The sequence below is a fragment of the Trichosurus vulpecula genome, chromosome 3 (assembly GCF_011100635.1).
Source record: "Trichosurus vulpecula isolate mTriVul1 chromosome 3, mTriVul1.pri, whole genome shotgun sequence".
NCBI lineage: Eukaryota > Metazoa > Chordata > Mammalia > Diprotodontia > Phalangeridae > Trichosurus > Trichosurus vulpecula.
Genome location: NC_050575.1, coordinates 6110164 through 6129751, shown reverse-complemented (window position 1 = coordinate 6129751; position 19588 = coordinate 6110164). Strand labels below are relative to the sequence as shown.

At 40.5% G+C, this 19588-nt stretch overlaps 1 protein-coding gene across 1 annotated transcript; it reads right to left on the bottom strand.

Annotated features, from left to right (window-relative positions):
* Nucleotides 1-9095: 9095 nt before the first annotated feature.
* Nucleotides 9096-10115, bottom strand: BDKRB1 (bradykinin receptor B1). The gene has a single exon (XM_036748293.1). It carries the CDS (start codon nucleotides 10113-10115, stop codon nucleotides 9096-9098), a length of 1020 nt encoding a protein of 339 aa, XP_036604188.1.
* Nucleotides 10116-19588: the final 9473 nt, after the last annotated feature.

Genomic DNA, 19588 nt, shown 5'->3' with positions numbered 1-19588 from the left:
GCTCTGCATCAAGTCCTGTAAATCTTTCTCTGCTTCTCTCTGCTCATCATATTCACTGTTTCTCATAGCACAGTAATATTCCATTACCTTCATGTGCTACAATTTATTTAGCCAATTCCCAGTCGATGAGCATCGACTTTGTTTCTAGTTCTTTGCTACTACCCAGAGTGCAAAACTTTCACTTATAATGTTAGCTTTGAATTAGACTAAAGTATAAAAATAGATGTGAATTACGATAGTTTCCAACAATCCATTTCTTGGATACAGAGCAAGAATTTTTTTCTCTACAGTTTACACACACGTTCTCATCAGACATTCAGAGCTGTAAGGGAACTTAGTGGCCAACTAGTCCAACCTCTTCATTTTTACTGATGAAAACTGACCCTAAGAGAGGTTAAATAACTTATCCAGGATTGCACAGCTAGTGTCTGAGGCAGTATTAGAATTTATATCTTTTTGATTCTAAGCTCAGCTTTATCCCATCATTCTATTTATCTCCTTCTGTCCTTCCCTCCCCCTTTTATTTCCCAATTACATGCAAATTTTTTTCAACAATCATTTAAAATTTTTTTGGTTCCAAAATTCCCTCCCTTCCTCTCTCCTCTCCCAGCTCCTCGAGAAGACAAGCAATTTGATATCGATTATATATGTGAAGTCATGCAAAACATTTCCATATTGGGTTGCCGATGTTTCTATGGAAATTCCAATAGCACCATGATTCCAGCAGGGGGAGCTCAGTCACTGCTCCTCTAATGGAAAATTCTGTTGCTTTTTCATTTTAATCAAAGCAAAAACAAAGGGACCAAGGTTCTATTGTAACAGATGTGTGAAGCCCATGTGTACAGAGGAGAAGGCCCTACACGTGTAGAGTGACTGTTGCAAGGGCTGTCGGGGGCTCAGGGAGATAGGACGACCTTCTTTCTCTAGCCTCCTTTCCTCCCGCTGCTATCCCAGGGAGACTTTCATTCCTTCCCAAAGGGGAAGCAGGCGGTTGGGGCCAGAGGCCACTTTTCTCTATCAAAGCTGGAAGTGCCCAAGTGACTCTTCTCTTTGAGTTGCAAAGAAGATTCAAAGCTTGTGAACCCCTAGAGGGGACTGACCCTGAAGGGTCCTAAAAAGGGGACTGGCAAAGGTCGGAACTCTCTTGCCTTTCACCAACTCTGCTCCGCCGTCACATAGGGCAAGGCCTTTGTCCCCACCAATGAGGACAGAGTCCCCTTTCAACGGATTTTGGGGCAGGCTTTACCCTACAAAGCAACCTGAGCGTTAGAAATGCTGGCGGTCCAGTACACTGGGAGAGATAGAGAACATAGAATTTAAAACTGGCCAGTGCCCGAAGATTATCTAGTGCAGATTCTTTATTTTACAAATGAAGGCGTCACCCAAATGGGGAAGCAACTTGTCCAGGGTTAGACAGTGAGCTACCAAGCTCAGTCAGATGCGAGACCCAAGGGATCATCATCATCATCATCATCACCATCATCATCATCACCACTATTACCATCATCATCACCACTATCACCATCATCATCATCATCACTATCACCACCATCATCATCACCATCACCATCATCACCATCACCATCATCACCACCATCACCACCATCATCACCATCACCATCATCATCACCATCACCATCATCACCATCATCATCACCATCACCACCATCACCATCACCATCATCACCATCATCATCACCATTGTCACTATCACCATCACTATCACCATCATCATCACCATCACCACCACTATCACCATCATCACCATCGTCACTATCACTATCACCATCACCATCATCCTGTTGTTCTCATTTTCCCCCAAGAGTCCAGATAGAACTGGTCTGAGGACAAAGCATATCTTGCTATTAAACTTTTATGTTTAATGTTCTGCGGATGATTTTGCACATGGACAAAATGGTTGATTTTTGGAATTGAATAGATCATTGTGATGTAAATGCGTTTTCTGAAAGCATCTTTGGAACAACTCCACCGATTCACAGCACAATGAGAATGATATGCAGTTTATCCTGATCCCACGTTTTATATTTCTTTTGCCTGGCAAATAGCAAATGTTTAATAAATGCCGGTCAGCTGAATGAATGACGGTTGTGTAGGTAGGAAGACCCTAGATGCTGCTAATGTAGGAAACCTCAGACGAACCAAATAGGGAATACAAGCATGAGATACGAAAATGGCAGGATGACATTGTTAGAGGGGGTGGTGTGGGGCACGGAAATCCTAGTTTTCAGAACGGTCAGTCTGTTTCAAATTAATGTCATGGACCTCAGAGAAGCCCATCGATGCAGGTTATTTTGGACTAGCATCAAAGGGATGCCATGTGAAAGAGGGATTAGACTTGTCTTACTTGGACCCAGAGGAGAGAACAAGGAACAATGGCTAGAAGTTGCAAAGAGACAAATTATGTGAGGAAAAACTTCCTAATGATCACAGTCACTGAAAAGTAGAATGAGCTCCCCTTCACTAGAGGTGTTCTAGGAAAAGCCACTGAATACTGGTCAGGCACGTCATAAGAGTCTAGATCCAGAAATAGAAGGGACTTTCACGCTTATCTATTTCAGCCCCTTTCATTTTATGGACGAGAAAACTGAGTCTGGAAGTGATTTGCTCAAGATTTCAAAGGTGGAAAGAGAAAGATCCGTGACGAACCCAGATAGCCTGAGAACAAACCTGGGACCTTCTCCACTTACTGCCTTGTGCTGCTTGATTATGGGGGAATTCTTATTCCTGTAAATGTTCGATTTGATTCAGTGAAACGATTGCTGAAGTGCTTATTATGTGCCAGAAACTGTGTTAGTTGCTGTAGATACCAAAAGAGAAAAGAAAAGAAAAGAGAAGAAAAGAAAGGAAAAGAAAAGAACAAACACCCCCCAAATTCCCCGGCTTCAAGAACCTTATATTCTACCGGAAGGAAGGGTAAATGTAAGAACGTTCGAGGGGGAGCAGAAAAGGTAGTACTCATGTGTCCCATGACTTGATCCATGATGGAAGCTGCAGGTTCTAACAGAAGAGGTTAGGAGGGAATGTATTTCAGGTAAACAGAGGAGGCTGTGGCAAGGCACTGATGTGTGCCCTCCCGACTTCAGGCCCAGCACTCTGAGCACTATGGCGCCCCCTGCCTGCTCTAGGTATATGTATATAATCCGATTCAATTTTCCTTTGATGATTCTTCAGCCTGACTCATCAAAGATTCCATTTGCTTTTCTGAAGAAATTTAATCCTTGAGATTTTGTTACAGAATTTCTCTATGGCAGTATACTTTTAAAAATTACTAAAATTACTTATTGTTAAAAATTACTTTAAAAATTGCCTTCAAGGACAGGAGTGGTAGAGAGGACAGGCTTACCAATGGTAACTTCAATGTGTGCTGAAGCAGTGGGGGCGGTGATCTGCACTAGGGCTAAGGGCACACGCAATGTTAATAATGCAGATTAAAATTAAAAGCGTGTTGCGCATAGATTGTTATTTTCCTGGAGAGTCTCTTGTTAACCATTACTAGCCTACCCCTGGTGTTATGGCTACAAAAACCTTAAAGAGCTCCAGCACTATATTGATAACAGGTTTGTGGATACGGATGTTGGTAAGTGACTGTCAAGTTCTTTTTTTTTCTGCTTTTGGGCAGGGAAATTGGGGTTAAGTGACTTGCCCAAGGTCAGACAGCCAGTACATGTGTCAAGTGTCCGAGGCCGGATTTGAACTCAGGTCCTCCTGACTCCAGGGCCAGTGCTCTACTCACTGCACCACCTAGCTGCCCCCAACTGTCAACGTCTTATGACTCATATGACAGAGGTGAGGATGCTGTGGTTTGGGTTTGTCATGACTGGTGGTCAGCCTAGGCTAGGTAGAAGTTGAAGCTGTGAGAGTGGGTTAGGGACCCATGATTTCTCAATTCTGGCAGGCAGCTGTTCTGGGACTGGGAAGGGAGGCAGGTTGAATTTTGTCTTTCTGATGGGAGGTTGATGGTCCAGCTGTTGCTGGAGCCTGGAATGTCAAAGTACGTGGATGGCTTGGTAACATCTAGAGTCTAAAGCAGTTCTAGTTGTCTGTTGGACTGGATTCAGGAGCAGTGGAGTGGGTGGGTAGAGTGGCAGCTCCTGAATTCAGGAGCTTTGGTGATGAGCAGTTGCCCACCTGATTGATAGAATCTTAAACAATTAATGTTTGTTGGCCTACTGGCTGCTGGAAATTGAAATTATGGAAGGACGTTCACCGCTTGGCCAGGACTATGGGAGGAGGTGGCTAGCTAGGTAGTGATGGAGGTTGGAGGTGACAAGGTTAACACAGGTTCTAGGACTCTAAGAGGTCAGGACAGTATAGTTCCATCAGCATCAACATCCATAAATGGATTGAAATTCCTTTGAAAAGTGTGTTTCATAATGGTTTAAACAACATTACCCAGTAATACTGTACCTTTAGAAAATACACCCGAAACAGAAAGATACCTACAGATTTAGAATGAGAACTTGACATGAAATCTGTTATGTTTCAGCAGATTCTATAAAAATCAGAAGATGCAGTCATAATTAAAGGCAAAACTGAATTCCAAGTAGGAAACACTATGAAACATAAAGAGGAAAACAACAGGGCTTAAAGGTTCCATAGATAATGAATCCTTCTCCAAAAAGTTCTTTGGTTTTTTACCAACATCATCTCCTCTATTCTTTTCTGGGAAATATAATTGCAGAACACGTGTCTCTGTTTTACAGGTGAGAACCCTGAGTCATGAAAGAGGGTGACTTTCCAGTCACACAAATTTTTGACACAAATTTGACACAAATGACACAAATTTTTGTGTCAAGTTCAGAATTTTAGAATATAGAAACACTGAATGCCAGAGCTAGAAGGGGGGCCTTAGAATCATAGACCATAGAATTTTGGACAATATCTTAGAGATCATCCATTTTAATCCTAGAATACAAAAGAACCTCTTGGAGGCTACAGAATAATGGTTGATTCCCTGACTTCAGCTGGATGAAGGCACATCAGTCAGTCCAGAAAACAAGAAGCGTGCTAGTTAGAGCAGGAACAAATATTAGAGTGATTCTCTCTCTCTCTCTCTCTCTCTCTCTCTCTCTCTCTCTCTCTCTCTCTCTCTCTCTCTCTCTCTCTCCCCCCCCCCTCCCTGTTCTCCCATTTTACAAATAAGAAAATCAAGACCAACAGAGGGAAAGTTACTTGACTAATGTCACATATTAGAACATTAGAGGGATCTCCTCTTTCCTGGTGCTCTTTCTGTTATATCATACTGCCTCTCTAGTGGCCAAATATGTTTTAGAGTTCATCTGATCCAACTTGCCTTAGTTTTACAAATGAGGAAATTGAGGAATAAAGAGGCTCAGTGATTTGCCTAGGATCACATGGCTGGTATCTAGTGAGGCAAAATTTGAACCCAAGTCCTTCTGATTCCAAGTCCATGGCCTATCCATTATGCCAAACTGCTTCTTAACTTGGAGGTGGTGGTGGAAGTGACTTATCCAAGGTCACACACTTCCAAACTAACAAGAATTATTATTTATATACAACTTTAAGGTTTGCAAGGCTCTTTGTATGGGTTATCCTATTTGCTCCTCAAAAACAACCCTGGAGGGGGGCTGTTACTATTCTTATCTCTCTTTAATGATGAGGAAGCTCAGGCTCTAAACAGTTCAATAACTTGCCCAGGATATCACCCAGCAAGTGTCTGAAACCAGGACTCCACCTTCTAGTCCCCTTGACTCTTAGTCCAGAGCGTAAGTATTCCATGCCAGGTAGAAAAGGACTGTGCTGCCTCCCCAGGAGGGGCAGTGGCATTGTGGGCTGGGACTTCTAAGAGGGGGCTGGAGGTTGGGGATCCGGCTGTCTAAATGGTCACTCACTGAGCAGTGAAGGCAGCAGCAGTCTGTCTAGTGGGTTTGGGCCCAGAACTGGTAGCTGGAGTTGTTATCCCTGGAGAACGCGTGGACGAGGTGCCTGTCTCTTCCAGTATCCCTCTGCAAGCCTTGAAAGGATAGAGAAGCAGGGAGAAAGGAGTATAGGAATACTTGTGCACAGCACATTTCTTTGGGGATGCACTCGGAGAATTTTTATTTTTATGGCAAACCTTTATTGGATGTTCAATTATAAAGGTGATCTTTATCCATCAAACTGAAGAAATTAAAACCACTAAACAATGTTTTTACAATTAACAACTAAACTTTACTTTTAAAATATAAGCAAAAAAGGAGACAAAACAATTCTTTTTTTGAGACATTAGGTGCATGCACATACAAATACATATGTACATATGTGCATGTGCACAATACACACACAGAACATACCCTGTATGCCTGCCTTTCAGGGGCATGAGTGGCAGGGAACATGAGAGTGAATCACAAACTCAGAGTCTCAAGGTTGGATTTGACCTGAAAAACTTTCTAGCCTAACCCGTACCTTGGTGGTAATCTTCTCTCCAGTGTTTCTGATTTGCCTAAAGACCTAAAATGAAGAGCAAACCACTCCCTCTTAAAGCAGCCCATAAAACTTTTGGTTAGCTCCATTTTAAAGGAAGTTTTTTCTTATATCAAGCCTAAATCTGTTTCTCTGCAACTTCTAACTGCCCTTAGTTTTATTCTCTGGGGTCAAGTGGAACAAGCCTAATAACCTCTGTTTGACATGACATCTCTTCAAATATTTAAAGACAGTTATAATGTCCTCCCTGAGACTTTTCTTCTACAGCCTAAACAATTTCTTCAGTTGATGCCCAGGCAATATATTCTTAAAGCCTCGTTTAATCCTTGTGGACTTCCTTTGGACACTCTACAATTTATCAATGTTCTTTTTTTTAAGGGGGAAGAAGGCCATTCCTGTGAAACTTTAGCAAATGCTAAAGGTTTGCAAAGACTAAAAGCCAAAGGCACTGAAAGGTAAGAAGAAAGCGGTCAGATGGAAAATAAACATTTTCTACCCTAACAAGGCAGGGTAGATAGGTGGTGCAGTGGATAGAGAACCAGGCCTGGTGTCAGGAGGACTTATCTCCCTGAATTCAAATGTGGACCCAGACATTTACTAGCTGTGTGACCCTGGGCAAGCCCTTTACCCCTGTTTGCCTCAGTTTCCTTATCTGTAAAATGAGCTGAAGAAGGAAATGACAAACCACTTTGGTATCTTTGCCAAGAAAACCCCAGATGGGGACGCAAAACATTGGACACAACTAAAACAACTGAACAACAACCCTAATAAGGGTGAGAGACTGAATACCTTAACTGCATATGAAGGGCCAGCCAGGCGATGAATGTTTATTGAGACAGACAAGGAAGGTCTATTGAGCCCAAGTCCAGAGCTCTTTCTAGCAAAGGCCCTGTGTCTGACATCTATTTCCTTATTCTTGAGGGTCTGTAAACCAAAGGACTGATATGCATATGTGAGGCTCTTACCTAAGTGAAGTGGGAAGAAAAAAAGAAGACATCACCTGCCTCCCTTTCTTCTATCCACTTTCAACAGCAAATAGGTGGCTTTTAAGAAGTGTTAGGGAAAGGGCTGGAATCTGTTGACTTCATCAGTATAGAGAACTCCAGGATAGGAAACTCCCTTTACCAATGCAGGTCAGCCCATTCTCTGCAGTTCATAGTTTTAGCCGCTGATGTCCCTGAGAAGTTAAATGACTCATCCAGGGTCACTCAATTGTGATGTGTTGGAGGTTAAATTTGAACGCAGCTCTCCCTGACCCTAAGGCCAGGTCTCCATTAACTGCATTTCTCAACAGTCTAGTGCTTCATGGTTTGTAAAGTGCTCACCATGCATTATCCTAGCTGACCTTCATGATAACCCTATGGAATAGATGCAATCATTCCCATTTCAAAGATGGTAAAACTGAAATTCAGAGATGAGTTGCCCCCAAATCCTATAGCTCGTAATTATAGTAGCCAGAACTTGGCCTGCTCTTCTGGACCAGGCTGCCTTATAATGGTGATAATTGTCATGTTGGTAACTCACGCTGACATGCTGCTTTGTGGTTTGTGACAAAAAAGAACTTTCATTCCCACGTCACTATTATGGAGACTGAGATTTAGAGTGGGGTGTGGGGTGCGATTATATGTGGTGGTGGTGAAATGACTTGTCTATGGTCACAACCCAGCAAAGAAAGCGGCCAAATCCACACACAAACCCAGGTTTTCTGTTACCAAGTTGAGTCCTCTACAATACTAAGGCTTGCTAGAATCTGGGGTTCCCAGCAAAAGGGGTTGTAACATGTAATGTTGCATGTAAGGCTGCAGGGCCAGACAGCTGCCAAGAATTCCTAGGACCACTTGAGAAGTGTTCCGATGCACTCCTATTACCGGTGTTATGGGTATTGTAGTAAAAATTAGCTACTAGGTATGTGGATAGAGAAAGACTTTGGATTAGGAAATAATCTGAGGCTGATGGCTGAGTTAGCATGGAACACTGGAGCATGTGAAGGGGTGGCACTGTAGGAGACTGAGAGCCCTAACAGTTGGTCCACAGGTGTGAAGCAGGAGAGGGAGGGTCCTGTGCATAGGAAAGAGGGAGATCGAGAGTGAGCAGAGTAGATGGGTTGGATAAATTAGAGAAAGAGAGGCAGTCTGAATTAAGATGTCTGTAGCCTAGCAGGTGTGCAGAGACCTGCTGAGTGTGAGAGCTGTGTGTGTGTGTGTGTGTGTGTGTGTGTGGGTGTGGGTGGGTGTGTGCGCGCGCATGTGCACGCGTGGGTGGTGGTGGTAGTGGAAGGAGGCTATGGGTCAGGGAGTTCTTATTTTGTGGCTTCTGGTGCCTCCTTCCTACACAGTGATGTCAATGATAGGGAAATCCGCAATGAGAAAACCTGCTCCTATTCCATATCTGGATGGCCTGTTTCTGAGCTTCCCGTGACCTCTACAGTGGAAGCTAGAGCGCCTGCAGGTGGAGGGGGTGGATATGTGGAGCATAAAGTGAGAGCAGCATTGCTACATAGAGAACTCCCTGATAGGTTTGCAATGGGAAATGGTCCCTTACCCAGTGGGAGCCCTCTTTCCAGTGTGGAGAAAATAAAATGCGACAGGGAGAATCTAACAATAACCCTTCTAATGTTTTAATGGCCCACATAAAAGCAGCTGATTTTTTTTCTATCCTAAGGATACATTGACAAAACATCTGGTAGTGCATTGCTTATAAACTTCGCAAATCCTGACCCTAAAAAGTTTCCCCACAAAGACATAAATCACAGGATTTAGACAACTGTTGAGGAAGGCAAAGAAATTGGCATATATCAAGCCCAGGTCGATTAATTCTTCCCAGAAGCAGCCCTGGACAGCTTTCACCCAGAACAGGTATTCCAGGATAGCAAAGCAATGGTATGGAGTCCAGCATATTATAAAAACAGTCACTAGGGTAAGGAGCAGAGTGGTGGCTTTGGTGTCCCTTGTCTCTCCTGATCTCTTTATGTTGCTCTTAGTTCGACTCCTCAAGGAAGCTATTATCTGAGAGTTGAAGAAGATGATGGCAATTAGGGGGAGGATGAAGCCCACCACACTCAGCTCGACAATCCTGATAGAATACCATGCTTTATGGGGGAATTGAAGTATACAGGCAGAGGTGTTCAGATCTGGGACAATTCCCACTGATCGGAACAGAAAAGTGGGGATGCTTAGGAGGCCACCCAAGAACCAGATGCAAACACAGATGATCTGGGCTTGTCGCTGGCTGCGTTGTATCCGGCTGCTTAGGGTGTGAACCAGAGCAATGTACCGGTCCCTGCTGATTGCCACCGCCAAGAAGATGCTTGTGAACATGTTGGCTTTGATGGCTCCATTGATGATGTGGCAAAGAGCATGGCCAAATGGCCAAGTGAACTGCTCCTGGACACTTACTGCCCAGAAGGGCAGACCCACGACAAACACCAAGTCAGAGGCTGACAGGTTAGCCAAGTAAATTTCTGCCACAGTTAGGCGTCTCCTGAGCAAGAGGAAGATAGACAGGGCAAATATATTTCCTAGTAAACCAAAAAAAAAGATGACAGTGATCAATGTTGGTAGCACACTGTACAACACATCCCAGAGCTCTTTTGTGTCCATGCAGTAGCTTGTATTCTGGAAAGGGTTAATTTGTTTTGAGATGGAAAATTCTGGCGGTGTCTGGGTTGCCATTGACTTCAATCTAAAAGGAACTACAAATAGGAAAGTATGAACCTCAACAAACAACAAAAGGAAAAGCATTCATTCTTCCTCTCCCATCCCACCCCACCCCAGCCCACCCTAGCAAAGAAAACAATTTATTTCCCATTCTAATGATTATAGCAATCCCTTATAATTTTATTGTGCTGTGAAATGGCCTTGTCCAACTGTTGGGGTACAGGAGGCAATAAAATCTGCTGATAATGTATATGCATTCTTTATTAAAAAAATAACTACACATGCCCTACACCCTGGTTCCCACCATTAGGCATACCTTCCTCCAGGATGGAAGAATTAGGTCCAACCAATGAGGGCCAGATAGACAGGGTCCTCATCACTCAGATCCTTTGTTTGACTCCAGAGTCAAGATATAGACTCATATAAGTTATATAATGCAGTTGTGTGTGGCCCCACACACAAATACCCAGGGAACATAGACATGACATATGGGCTACTGGCTGCTTCTCCCAGGGGGTAGGTAGCCAGTGGTTACACACAACTTAAAAAAAGCACCAGACCACTGCTACTAATTTACTGTTGAGTCTCTCTAAGCTTTTTACTCATACACCCTGAACAGTGAATAATGAATAATACCAAAGGCAAGCCATTTTGATATCTATATGCCAATGTTGCAGTGGCCTCATTTAAAAACTCCCTATAGCCTAGGTATGGGTGGAGTTGTTTGAGTTCCTTTGCTTCAAGTGAATGGACCTGAGCACTTTCCTTGACCCTGTCCTCAGTCCTTCTCCTTCTCCTCCTCCTGCTATTTTCCTACCCTGGAAAAACCTTCATCCTGAGGCTCTGCTCTCCTGATATGTGCCTTCTTCCCTGGTACTGCCATTTTAGAAAAGGACCCCAGCTGCTCTTCTCCTTTCTAGCTACCCTATATGCATTGTCTTCCCTTATTAGAGTGTGAGGTCCTTGAAGGTACAGACTGTCTTGTTTGCTTGTGTTTGTATTCCCAGGGCTTAGCACAGTGCCTGTGAGAGAAATGATTGTTAATAACCAATGATTTGGGAAGATTCAGATTTCCCCTTTTGCTTTTATTCCCACTTCAAAACCTCAGTCTCTGAGTAACCGTCAGTCTCGGAAGGTTGAGCTAACCTTCTCCTCTGTCCAGACCCCACCAAGGTGGGGCAGCCATTGTGTTGTTCCATTCAGGTTTGAGTAAGGATAAATACTGTGAATAGATTGACCATGGCTGGGGCTAGCTTAAGAATTAAATGACATAGTCAAAGTTCAGGTCCGACCCCTCATTGTGATATTCATTCTCTCATTAATTGTAACCAATCAGAGTTGATTGCCACCCTGGGGACCATGCCTCCATCCTTTTATTAAAATGCTAGCATTATTAATGAGATGATTAAATTACCCAGAAATCATGTTTCTTGAACCTTTTTAAACATGACACCTGGCACATGGTGATACTTTAAAGGCATTATCAATCAATCACCTATCAAGCTACTACTGTTTATCTACTATCTATCTTATCTACTACTATCATCTATCTACTAACTAGCTATGATTTACTATCTACTTATCTTTATTACCTACCTATTTTATTATCTATTGTCTATCTACTTCCTATATTTCTTATCATTTATCATCTATCTATGATATACTTTCTATCCATCCGTTATCTATCATCTATTTCTTATCATCTATTTACTATCCTTTCTTACCTACTGTCAGGTACGTATGTATATATATATGTGTAGTGTGTGTGTGTGTGTGTGTGTGTGTGTGTGTGTGTGTGTGTGTGTGTAATCTATCTTTGCCAAGGCACAGCACTCAGATGAAGGGGAGTGGTTGGGTCCCTCGCTGAGGACAAGAAAGGCTATCCAGTTTCTTTTTGTGGCTTGAGTTGTTAGCTTGGCTCTACAACAGTCTAGGCTCTCTGGATGGGATTCAAGAGTGGCAAACTTGGAAACACAAATTCAGAAAAAGAGAGCAAAACTGGTTTGTGAAGAGCAGCCATGCAGTGAAAAGCATGAAAAGCCAGGCTCTGAAGTGTTTGACAGAGGCTTAGACTATATGACCTATGTGGAGGAGGTGAAAGGTGATTTCAGCGTTAGAGCCAAAGTCAGTTACCAGAGATTTTTTTTAGGTGACTGTCCTGAGCCCTCTTTTCTTCATTATCTCCCTTGGCCTCATCCTATGGGTTCAGTAGTCATCTCTGTGCTGATGACTCCTACATCCATATATTCAGCCCTAATTTCTCTGTTGAGGCAGCTAAGTGGTACAGTAGATAGAGTGCCGGGCCTAGAGTCAAGAAGACTCATCTTCCTGATTTCAAATTTGGCCTCAGACACTAGCTGTGTGACCCTGGGCAAGTCACTTAACCCTGTTTGCCTCAGTTGCCTCATCTGTAAAATGCGCTGGAGAAGGAAATGGCAAACCACTTCAGTATCTTTGCCAAGAAAATGGGGGTCACAAAAAGTCAGACACAACTGAAACAACTGAACAATAAAAAAATCTCCCTTGAGCTACAGTTCTGTATCACATCTACCTACTGTATATTTCACACTGGTGGTCCCATAGGCCATAAAAACTCAGCATGTCCAAAACAGAACTCATCCTTCCCTCCTCAAACCACTTCTCTTCCAAATTTTCCTATTAGTGTTCTGGAAGATGGCAGAAGAAGGCAGGAAATTACATGGCTCTCCTAAATTCCCCCAGGAACCATATAAAATAATGCCTCAAAGTGAACTTTGAGTGGCAGGAACAACTAAAAGTCAGGGTAAAGCAGTTGTCCACCTAAGACAACTTGGGAGGATTTTAGGAAAGAACCTGACCTCCCAGGGTGGTAGTTTGATCTAACTGAAGTGCAAATACCTCTGGGCAGACACTGCTGAATTAACAAACAAGCAGCCCCGGGGGCAGGTGTGGCAGCCTGAGATTCTGGAACTTTCACCTCAGGGATAGCCCATCTGGGGAAGATTGTAGTACTCTCCAAGGTTCTGAATGCTGGGCCCAGGTGCCCTGATCTGACTGGGTACCTAGCTGGTGAGTGTAGGTTTTGGGGGGCAGGCACTCTGCTGGCTGGGGGCACTTGTGGAGTCCCTGGTTTTGGTTCCAGGGAAGAGGGGTGAGCCGAAGCTGAAGCTGTGGCTATGGGAGGGACTGCAAAGAACAAGAGTTTGTGGTAACAGTTTTGGAGACGTGGCACAGGGGTGGAGAGGAATACCTGAAGTCAGGTCCCCGTAGAGTTCAGAAAACAACAGCACAAAAAACCTGAAGCCTAGTTATTATCCCCCACACCTTGGGACTAGGACTCAATTTTAACAAAAAGTTAACAGACAGGAAATAAGCTTACAATAATAATGCAATAGAGATAGAACCCAACCATAGATGGCTACTATGGTGATAGAGAAGATCTGGGTTCAAACTCAGAAGACGATAGTGAAGTTTAAATAAATTCTTCTACCTCAAAGGAAAAAAAGCAAAATGGTCACAAGCTCAAAAAGAGATTTTGGAAGAGCTTAAAGGACTTTAAAAATCGAATAAGAGAGGTTGAGGAAAAATTAGGGCAAAACAGAAGTTAAATGACTTGCCCAGGGTCACACAGCTACTAAATGTCTGAGGCTGGATTTGAACTTAGGTCTTCCTGATTCCAGGGCAGATGCTCTATCCACTCCATCATCTAGATATGTTTTGAATTTGGGTTTCTAGCTTTATGCTTTTGGAGAATTCTGGGAGAGAGAGAAGCTAGGAAAGAGGAGTACATTATCATCTGGGAGCTATGTGGGTTCTCTTACTCCTACTTTCTGAGACTTGGATAGGTTGCTGTGGTTGCTGCTGCTTTAACTGGACAAAGTGATGCAATACCAAAGAGATGGCTGAGAGTTATAGCTGTTGAGATAACACAAGCATCTTGCTGAGACATCTACCCATTTTCCTTTTCTGTGTCAAAGAAGGGAGCAGCAAGTCCTTTGAATTTTTCTCTTCTTCATTCCCTGAAGGGAAAGGAGTTAAGGGCAGGGTGGGATGCAGATAAGGTATGAAAAGCTGATTTGGCTTCTGCAGCAGATAGCACAAGCCTGGCTTTTTTCTATCCAAACGAACTGTTTCAATGGTTTCTCACTGTATCTTTGTAGCTATTTTGTACCTTCCACCCCTTTATGCAAAAGAAAAAATAGAGTTTTATTTATTTATTTATTCTGGGGGAAAAACTAGAGTTTTTCTCCAAAAACTCACCATTCACTGCCTCTTTGGTTAATTCCAAAATAAAAGTTTGGATTTCTATAAAGGAAGAAACTATTGCTTTAATGTGTCTGGAGTTTGTGAAGGGAAGATGAGCAGAGTGTGACTCCATTTGGCAGTCATAAATGTAATGAAGGCAACATGGAAATGGTACCAGAATCTGCCAAGTGTAGAGAAAGATTACTAACATAAATGTAAATTCACTCTCATACCTAGAATAGATGAGCCCTTGAGGCAAAAATGAAGCAAGCTAGTGAAAAAGATAGCCATGCTATGGTGCTCCAAGTGAGGTATTTACCTTCCCCAACCAGAGGGACATGTGGTTACCCTGACTAAATCTTTCAAGCAATAGTCCCTTCCCCCACTAAAATACTACACATATCTGGGATCACCTCCTAACAATTTTGCATTACACATTACTCCTATCCCCACTATCTAAGGAGGCAATGACACTGGCCTTTCTTCTGTTCCTTACCCATGATACTCCATCTCCTGAGTACCTTTGTACTGGCTGTGCCCCATGCCTGAATTGTCCTCCCTCTTCACCTCCACCTCTTGGAATTCCTAGTTTCCTTCAAGATTCAGCTCAAGTGCCAATTTCTACAAGATCTTTCCTATCCCTCTTTGTGCTAATGCCTTCTCTCTGTGGATTACTTACAATTTATCTTGTATATTGCTTGTGTGTATATAATTTTTTTTAGTGTTTTCTCCTCCATTGGGCTAACTTGAGAGCCCCGGGAATGTCTTTTGTCTGTCTTTGTATTCCGAACACTTAGTACACTGTCAAGGTAAACGATATTTACTTTCAACAAAAAATGCTACCGTGAATATTTTTTATATATGTGTTCTTTCCCTCTTTCTTTTTTAGTTGGGTTTTGGTTCCAAAATGATGTCTAGAATGGCTGGATGAATACACTAATGTGACTAACATGCCACAGCCCCTTCAAGAATTGCGCTCTCTCTCTCTCTCTCTCTCTCTCTCACTCTCTCTGTCTTTGCGCATTTCTCTTCTTAGTGACGTAGAGTATTTTATCATAGGGTTGTTGTTGTACCTAGGGTTTTATAGGTTATTGCCCATTATGTTGCAATGTTTGCTTCTGGATCTTATATTCCTAATATGTTCCTATCATCAACTGTTCTATTTTTTGACCAGTACTAAATAATTTTAATGATCACTGCTTTATAGTACAGAGAGCTGATATTGCTACATTTCCATTTTCCCCACTTTTTCATTATTTCTGTCTGGATTCATGATCTCCAGATGAATATTTTTTTTAATTTTCTAGCTTTATAAATTCACATTTTTGGAAGTCTTATTTTTGTGGGACTGAATAAGTAACTTAATGGAAGCAAAACTGTAATTTTTATTTTATTGGCATGGGCTAATCATGAACAATTTATGTCTCTCCAATTATTAGATCTGTATTCTGGTAAAGAGGGTAATTTTGTTTGTATAACTCCTGTGTGTGTCTTGATAAGTGGATTCACAAATATTTTATGTATTCTGTTATTTTAAATGGAATTTTCCCTGTTCATAGCATCCTGCTGGGTTTCGTTGTTAATATACAGAAAAGCTAATGATTTCTGTGGGTTTATTTTATATCCTGCTATTTTATTAAAGTTATTAATTGCAACAATTACTTTGTTAGTTGAATCTCTAGAATTCTCTAAGCAGATCATCATGCAATCTGCAAAAATGTTAATTTTGTTTCCTCTTTGCTTTTCATATTCCTGCAAATGCTTTCTCTTATCTCATTGCTAATAGCTAACATTTCTAGTACTGCATAAAGTAATAGTGGTGATAATAAACATCCTTGATTTCCCCATTATCCTATTGGACAGTCCTTTATTGTTTCTCTATTGCATATATTTCTGGCTCTTGGTTTCAAATAGAGACTATCACTTTTAAGAAATTTCATTTATGTTTTTTAGAGTTTTTGAACAGAAATTGATGTTGCATTTTGCCAAAGGCCTTTTCTACATCTTGTGATCTAAGTAAGTGATTTTTCTCATTAATATGGCCCATGATATTTATAGTTTTCCTAATATTAAACAAGCCCTGCATTCCTGGTATAAATCCAACCTATTTATACTGTATATATTTTAAATAGATTGCTGTAGACTCTTTGCTAATAATTTATTAAAATTTTTGGATTGATATTCATTAGGGATATCAACCTGTACTTTTATTTCTTTATTTTGTTTCATCCTACTTTAGGTATTAAGAACACATTTATATCATAGTAGTAATATGGTAGAATCCCCTATTTAACTATTTTTGCAAACAATTTATGTGATATTAGAATTAATTATTTTGTGAATGTTTGATAGAATTCACTTAGAAAACCATCTGGGAGTTTTTTGGGAGGAGTTCCTTCTATCTTGTTCAACATCTTTTTCTGATATTAGTTATTTAAATTTCCTATTTCTTGTTCTATTGTTTATTCTGAATGTTTTATATTTTTGTAAATATTAACCCATTTCACCTAGCTTATTAATTTTGTTATCATATATTTGGGTAAAATAGTATCCAATTTCCTTTATTTCTTTACTTGTTGGAAATTCTCTCTTTTCGTTTTTGACATTGATAATTTGGTTTTCCTTCAGCTTAAAAGATCAAATTAGCTAATTATTTGTCATTTTATTTCACCTCCAAAACAGCTACTTGTTATATGTGTTGATTCTATTGTTTTACTTTCAATTTTATCTCTTCTTTGATTATCAGAATTTCTCTTTTTGATTTTAATTGGGGTTTTTGAGTTGTAATTTACTGATTTTTAGTTGAACACCCCATTCATTGTTCTCTTTTTTCTTACTTTTGTTGATGAAAGTGTTTAGTGATATTATTTTGCCCTTAAGGGCTGCTTTGACTTGATCCTCAAAGTTTCAGTATATTGTCTCATGGTTGTAATTTTTGGGGAGATGAAGCTGTCTGTATTTTTTGTGATTTGTTCTTCGATCCACACATTCTTTAGAATTCAATGATTTAGTCTTCATTCAAATTTGGATACTTTTTGTAAATTACTTTTATTGGTTATAATTTTTTCAGCATGGTCAGCAAAAGATATATTTATTATTCCTGCTTTTATTAATTTATGATATTTTTATGCTGTACAACCTGGCCAGTTTCTATAAACATGCCATGCAGGGTTAAGAAATTCCTATTAGCAGAGATAAAGGATAGTTAACATTTCAGAAATTCTATTCAGGGCTTTAACTTTCTTTCTTTTTTCTTTTTCTCTTTCTTTCTTTCTTTCTTTCTTTCTTTCTTTCTTTCTTTCTTTCTTTCTTTCTTTCTTTCTTTCTTTTTCTTTCCTCCCTTCCTTCTTTCTTTCTTTCTTCAATTCTTTCTTCCTTTCTTTCTTCAATTCTTTCTTTCTTCTTTCTTTCATTAGATTTATTTAAGTTTGAGTGAGTTACATGGAGGTCCCAAACTATTATAGTTTTAATATTTATTTTTTACTTTACTTTTTCCTTAAGTTCTTAGGTGCTATGTCATTCAGTGCATATATTAAGTATTGATGTTATTTCATCATCTATGATGATTTTAAGCATGTCATTTCCTTGTTATCTTTTTTTTAAATCACATCTATTTTTACTGTTGCTTTGTCTGAGATTATGACTACTGTTCCTGATCTTTTGGGTATACCTGAAACAGTAAATTCTGCTCTGGCTTCCTATTCTTACTCTGGTTGAATCTCTATGTTTCAAATGCATTTCTTATAAATAACTCATTGGTGAATTCTGTATTACTACACTAAATTCTTTGTACGTGTGTGTATGGATGTGTGTATTCAACCCTCTTTGTTCAGTCTAAATATGGATGTGGTTCATTCTATGGGGATGATTTTCATTCTCTCAATCCTTTCTTCTATTTTTATATACTCTTCTTGTTACACAGCCAAATTATGAGACATTATAATTTCCACCTGTTTTTTCTCATTTCTTTTTGAATGTATTCCCTGTCCCCTCCCTTTTCCTTCCTTTCAAGACCATCAGCCAGTCAAACCATCAAACCAATTACAATCTCTCTGTTTGCCTCTTTCAATTCTTTTACCTTTATATTAGATTCTAGAGGATCACTTGTCTCTTCACTCTCTGCTAGAATGCAAACACTTCATTATCGTTTAGTCCCCTATAATTTCTCAGATGTATTTAACTTTCTAGATTTCTTTTGAAATCAGTATTTCAACTCAATTCTGGCATTTCATCAGAAGTACTTAGAGTTCTTTTCTTCTTGTAGAGGTCAGTTTTTTTCTAGTGGGAGGGATTATACTCAGTCTTGTAGGATAAATTATTCTTACTTGTATTCCTTTGTCTTTTTAAATATTGTATATTAAGATTTTATGTTATTTATAATGATTGCTGCCAAGCCTTGTGTGATCCTAAGTGTGGTTCTTTAGTACTTGAATTCTCTCTGGCTGCTTGCCAGATATTGACATCTTTGATACTGAAGCTCTGTATTTTGGCTGTAGCATTTCTTGGAGTTTTCCTCTCAGAGTTTCCTTCAGAAGCTGACTGGCAGATTATTTCTATTCACTTCCAGTACATCTGGGCATTTTTAATGATTTCTCAAAATATGATATCCATGTTTTTTTCCTTTCTGATTATTCTTAAATGATCTCTCCTTACCTGTTTACAGGTCAGCTATTTTTCATAGGAGATGCGTTACTTTTCTTCTATTTTTCCAGTATTGATTTTATTCTAATATTTCTCATCATCTCATTGTATAGCTGAGTTTTGTTTGGACCCTTCTAATTTTAAAAATTCTACTCTTCAGGAAATAAAAGGCAGCTAGGTGGCATAGTGACTGGAGCACTGGTTCTAGAGTCAGGTGGACCTGAGTTCAAATCTGGCCTCAGACACTTACTAGCTGTGTGACCCTGGGTTTGTCTCAGTCACTCATCTATAAAATGAGCTGGAGAAGGAAATGGCAAACCAGTCCAGTATCTTTGCCATGAAAACCCCAAATGGGGTCACACTGAGTCAGACACAACTGAAGAATGCCTGAATAACAGCAGCAGCAAAAGGAGAAAGCCTTCTTTCTGACTTTACAAGCAGAGCGGATTCCTTCCTACAGAGGCCTAGTAACTCTTGAGAAAGCAGAAGAAATCAGATTATAGCAAAGATGCAGGGCTCCGCACCTCAAAGTCCCATGAACTATGAAAGAACACCAGCTTTAAAGTCGAGGATTTTGGAAGGAAAGAAGGAAGCAAATATTTATTAAGCACCTTCTATGTGCC

Excerpts from the sequence above, each read along its gene's own strand:
- BDKRB1 (XM_036748293.1), bottom strand. The coding sequence starts at position 10,115 with ATGGCAACCCAGACACCGCCAGAATTTTCCATCTCAAAACAAATTAAC.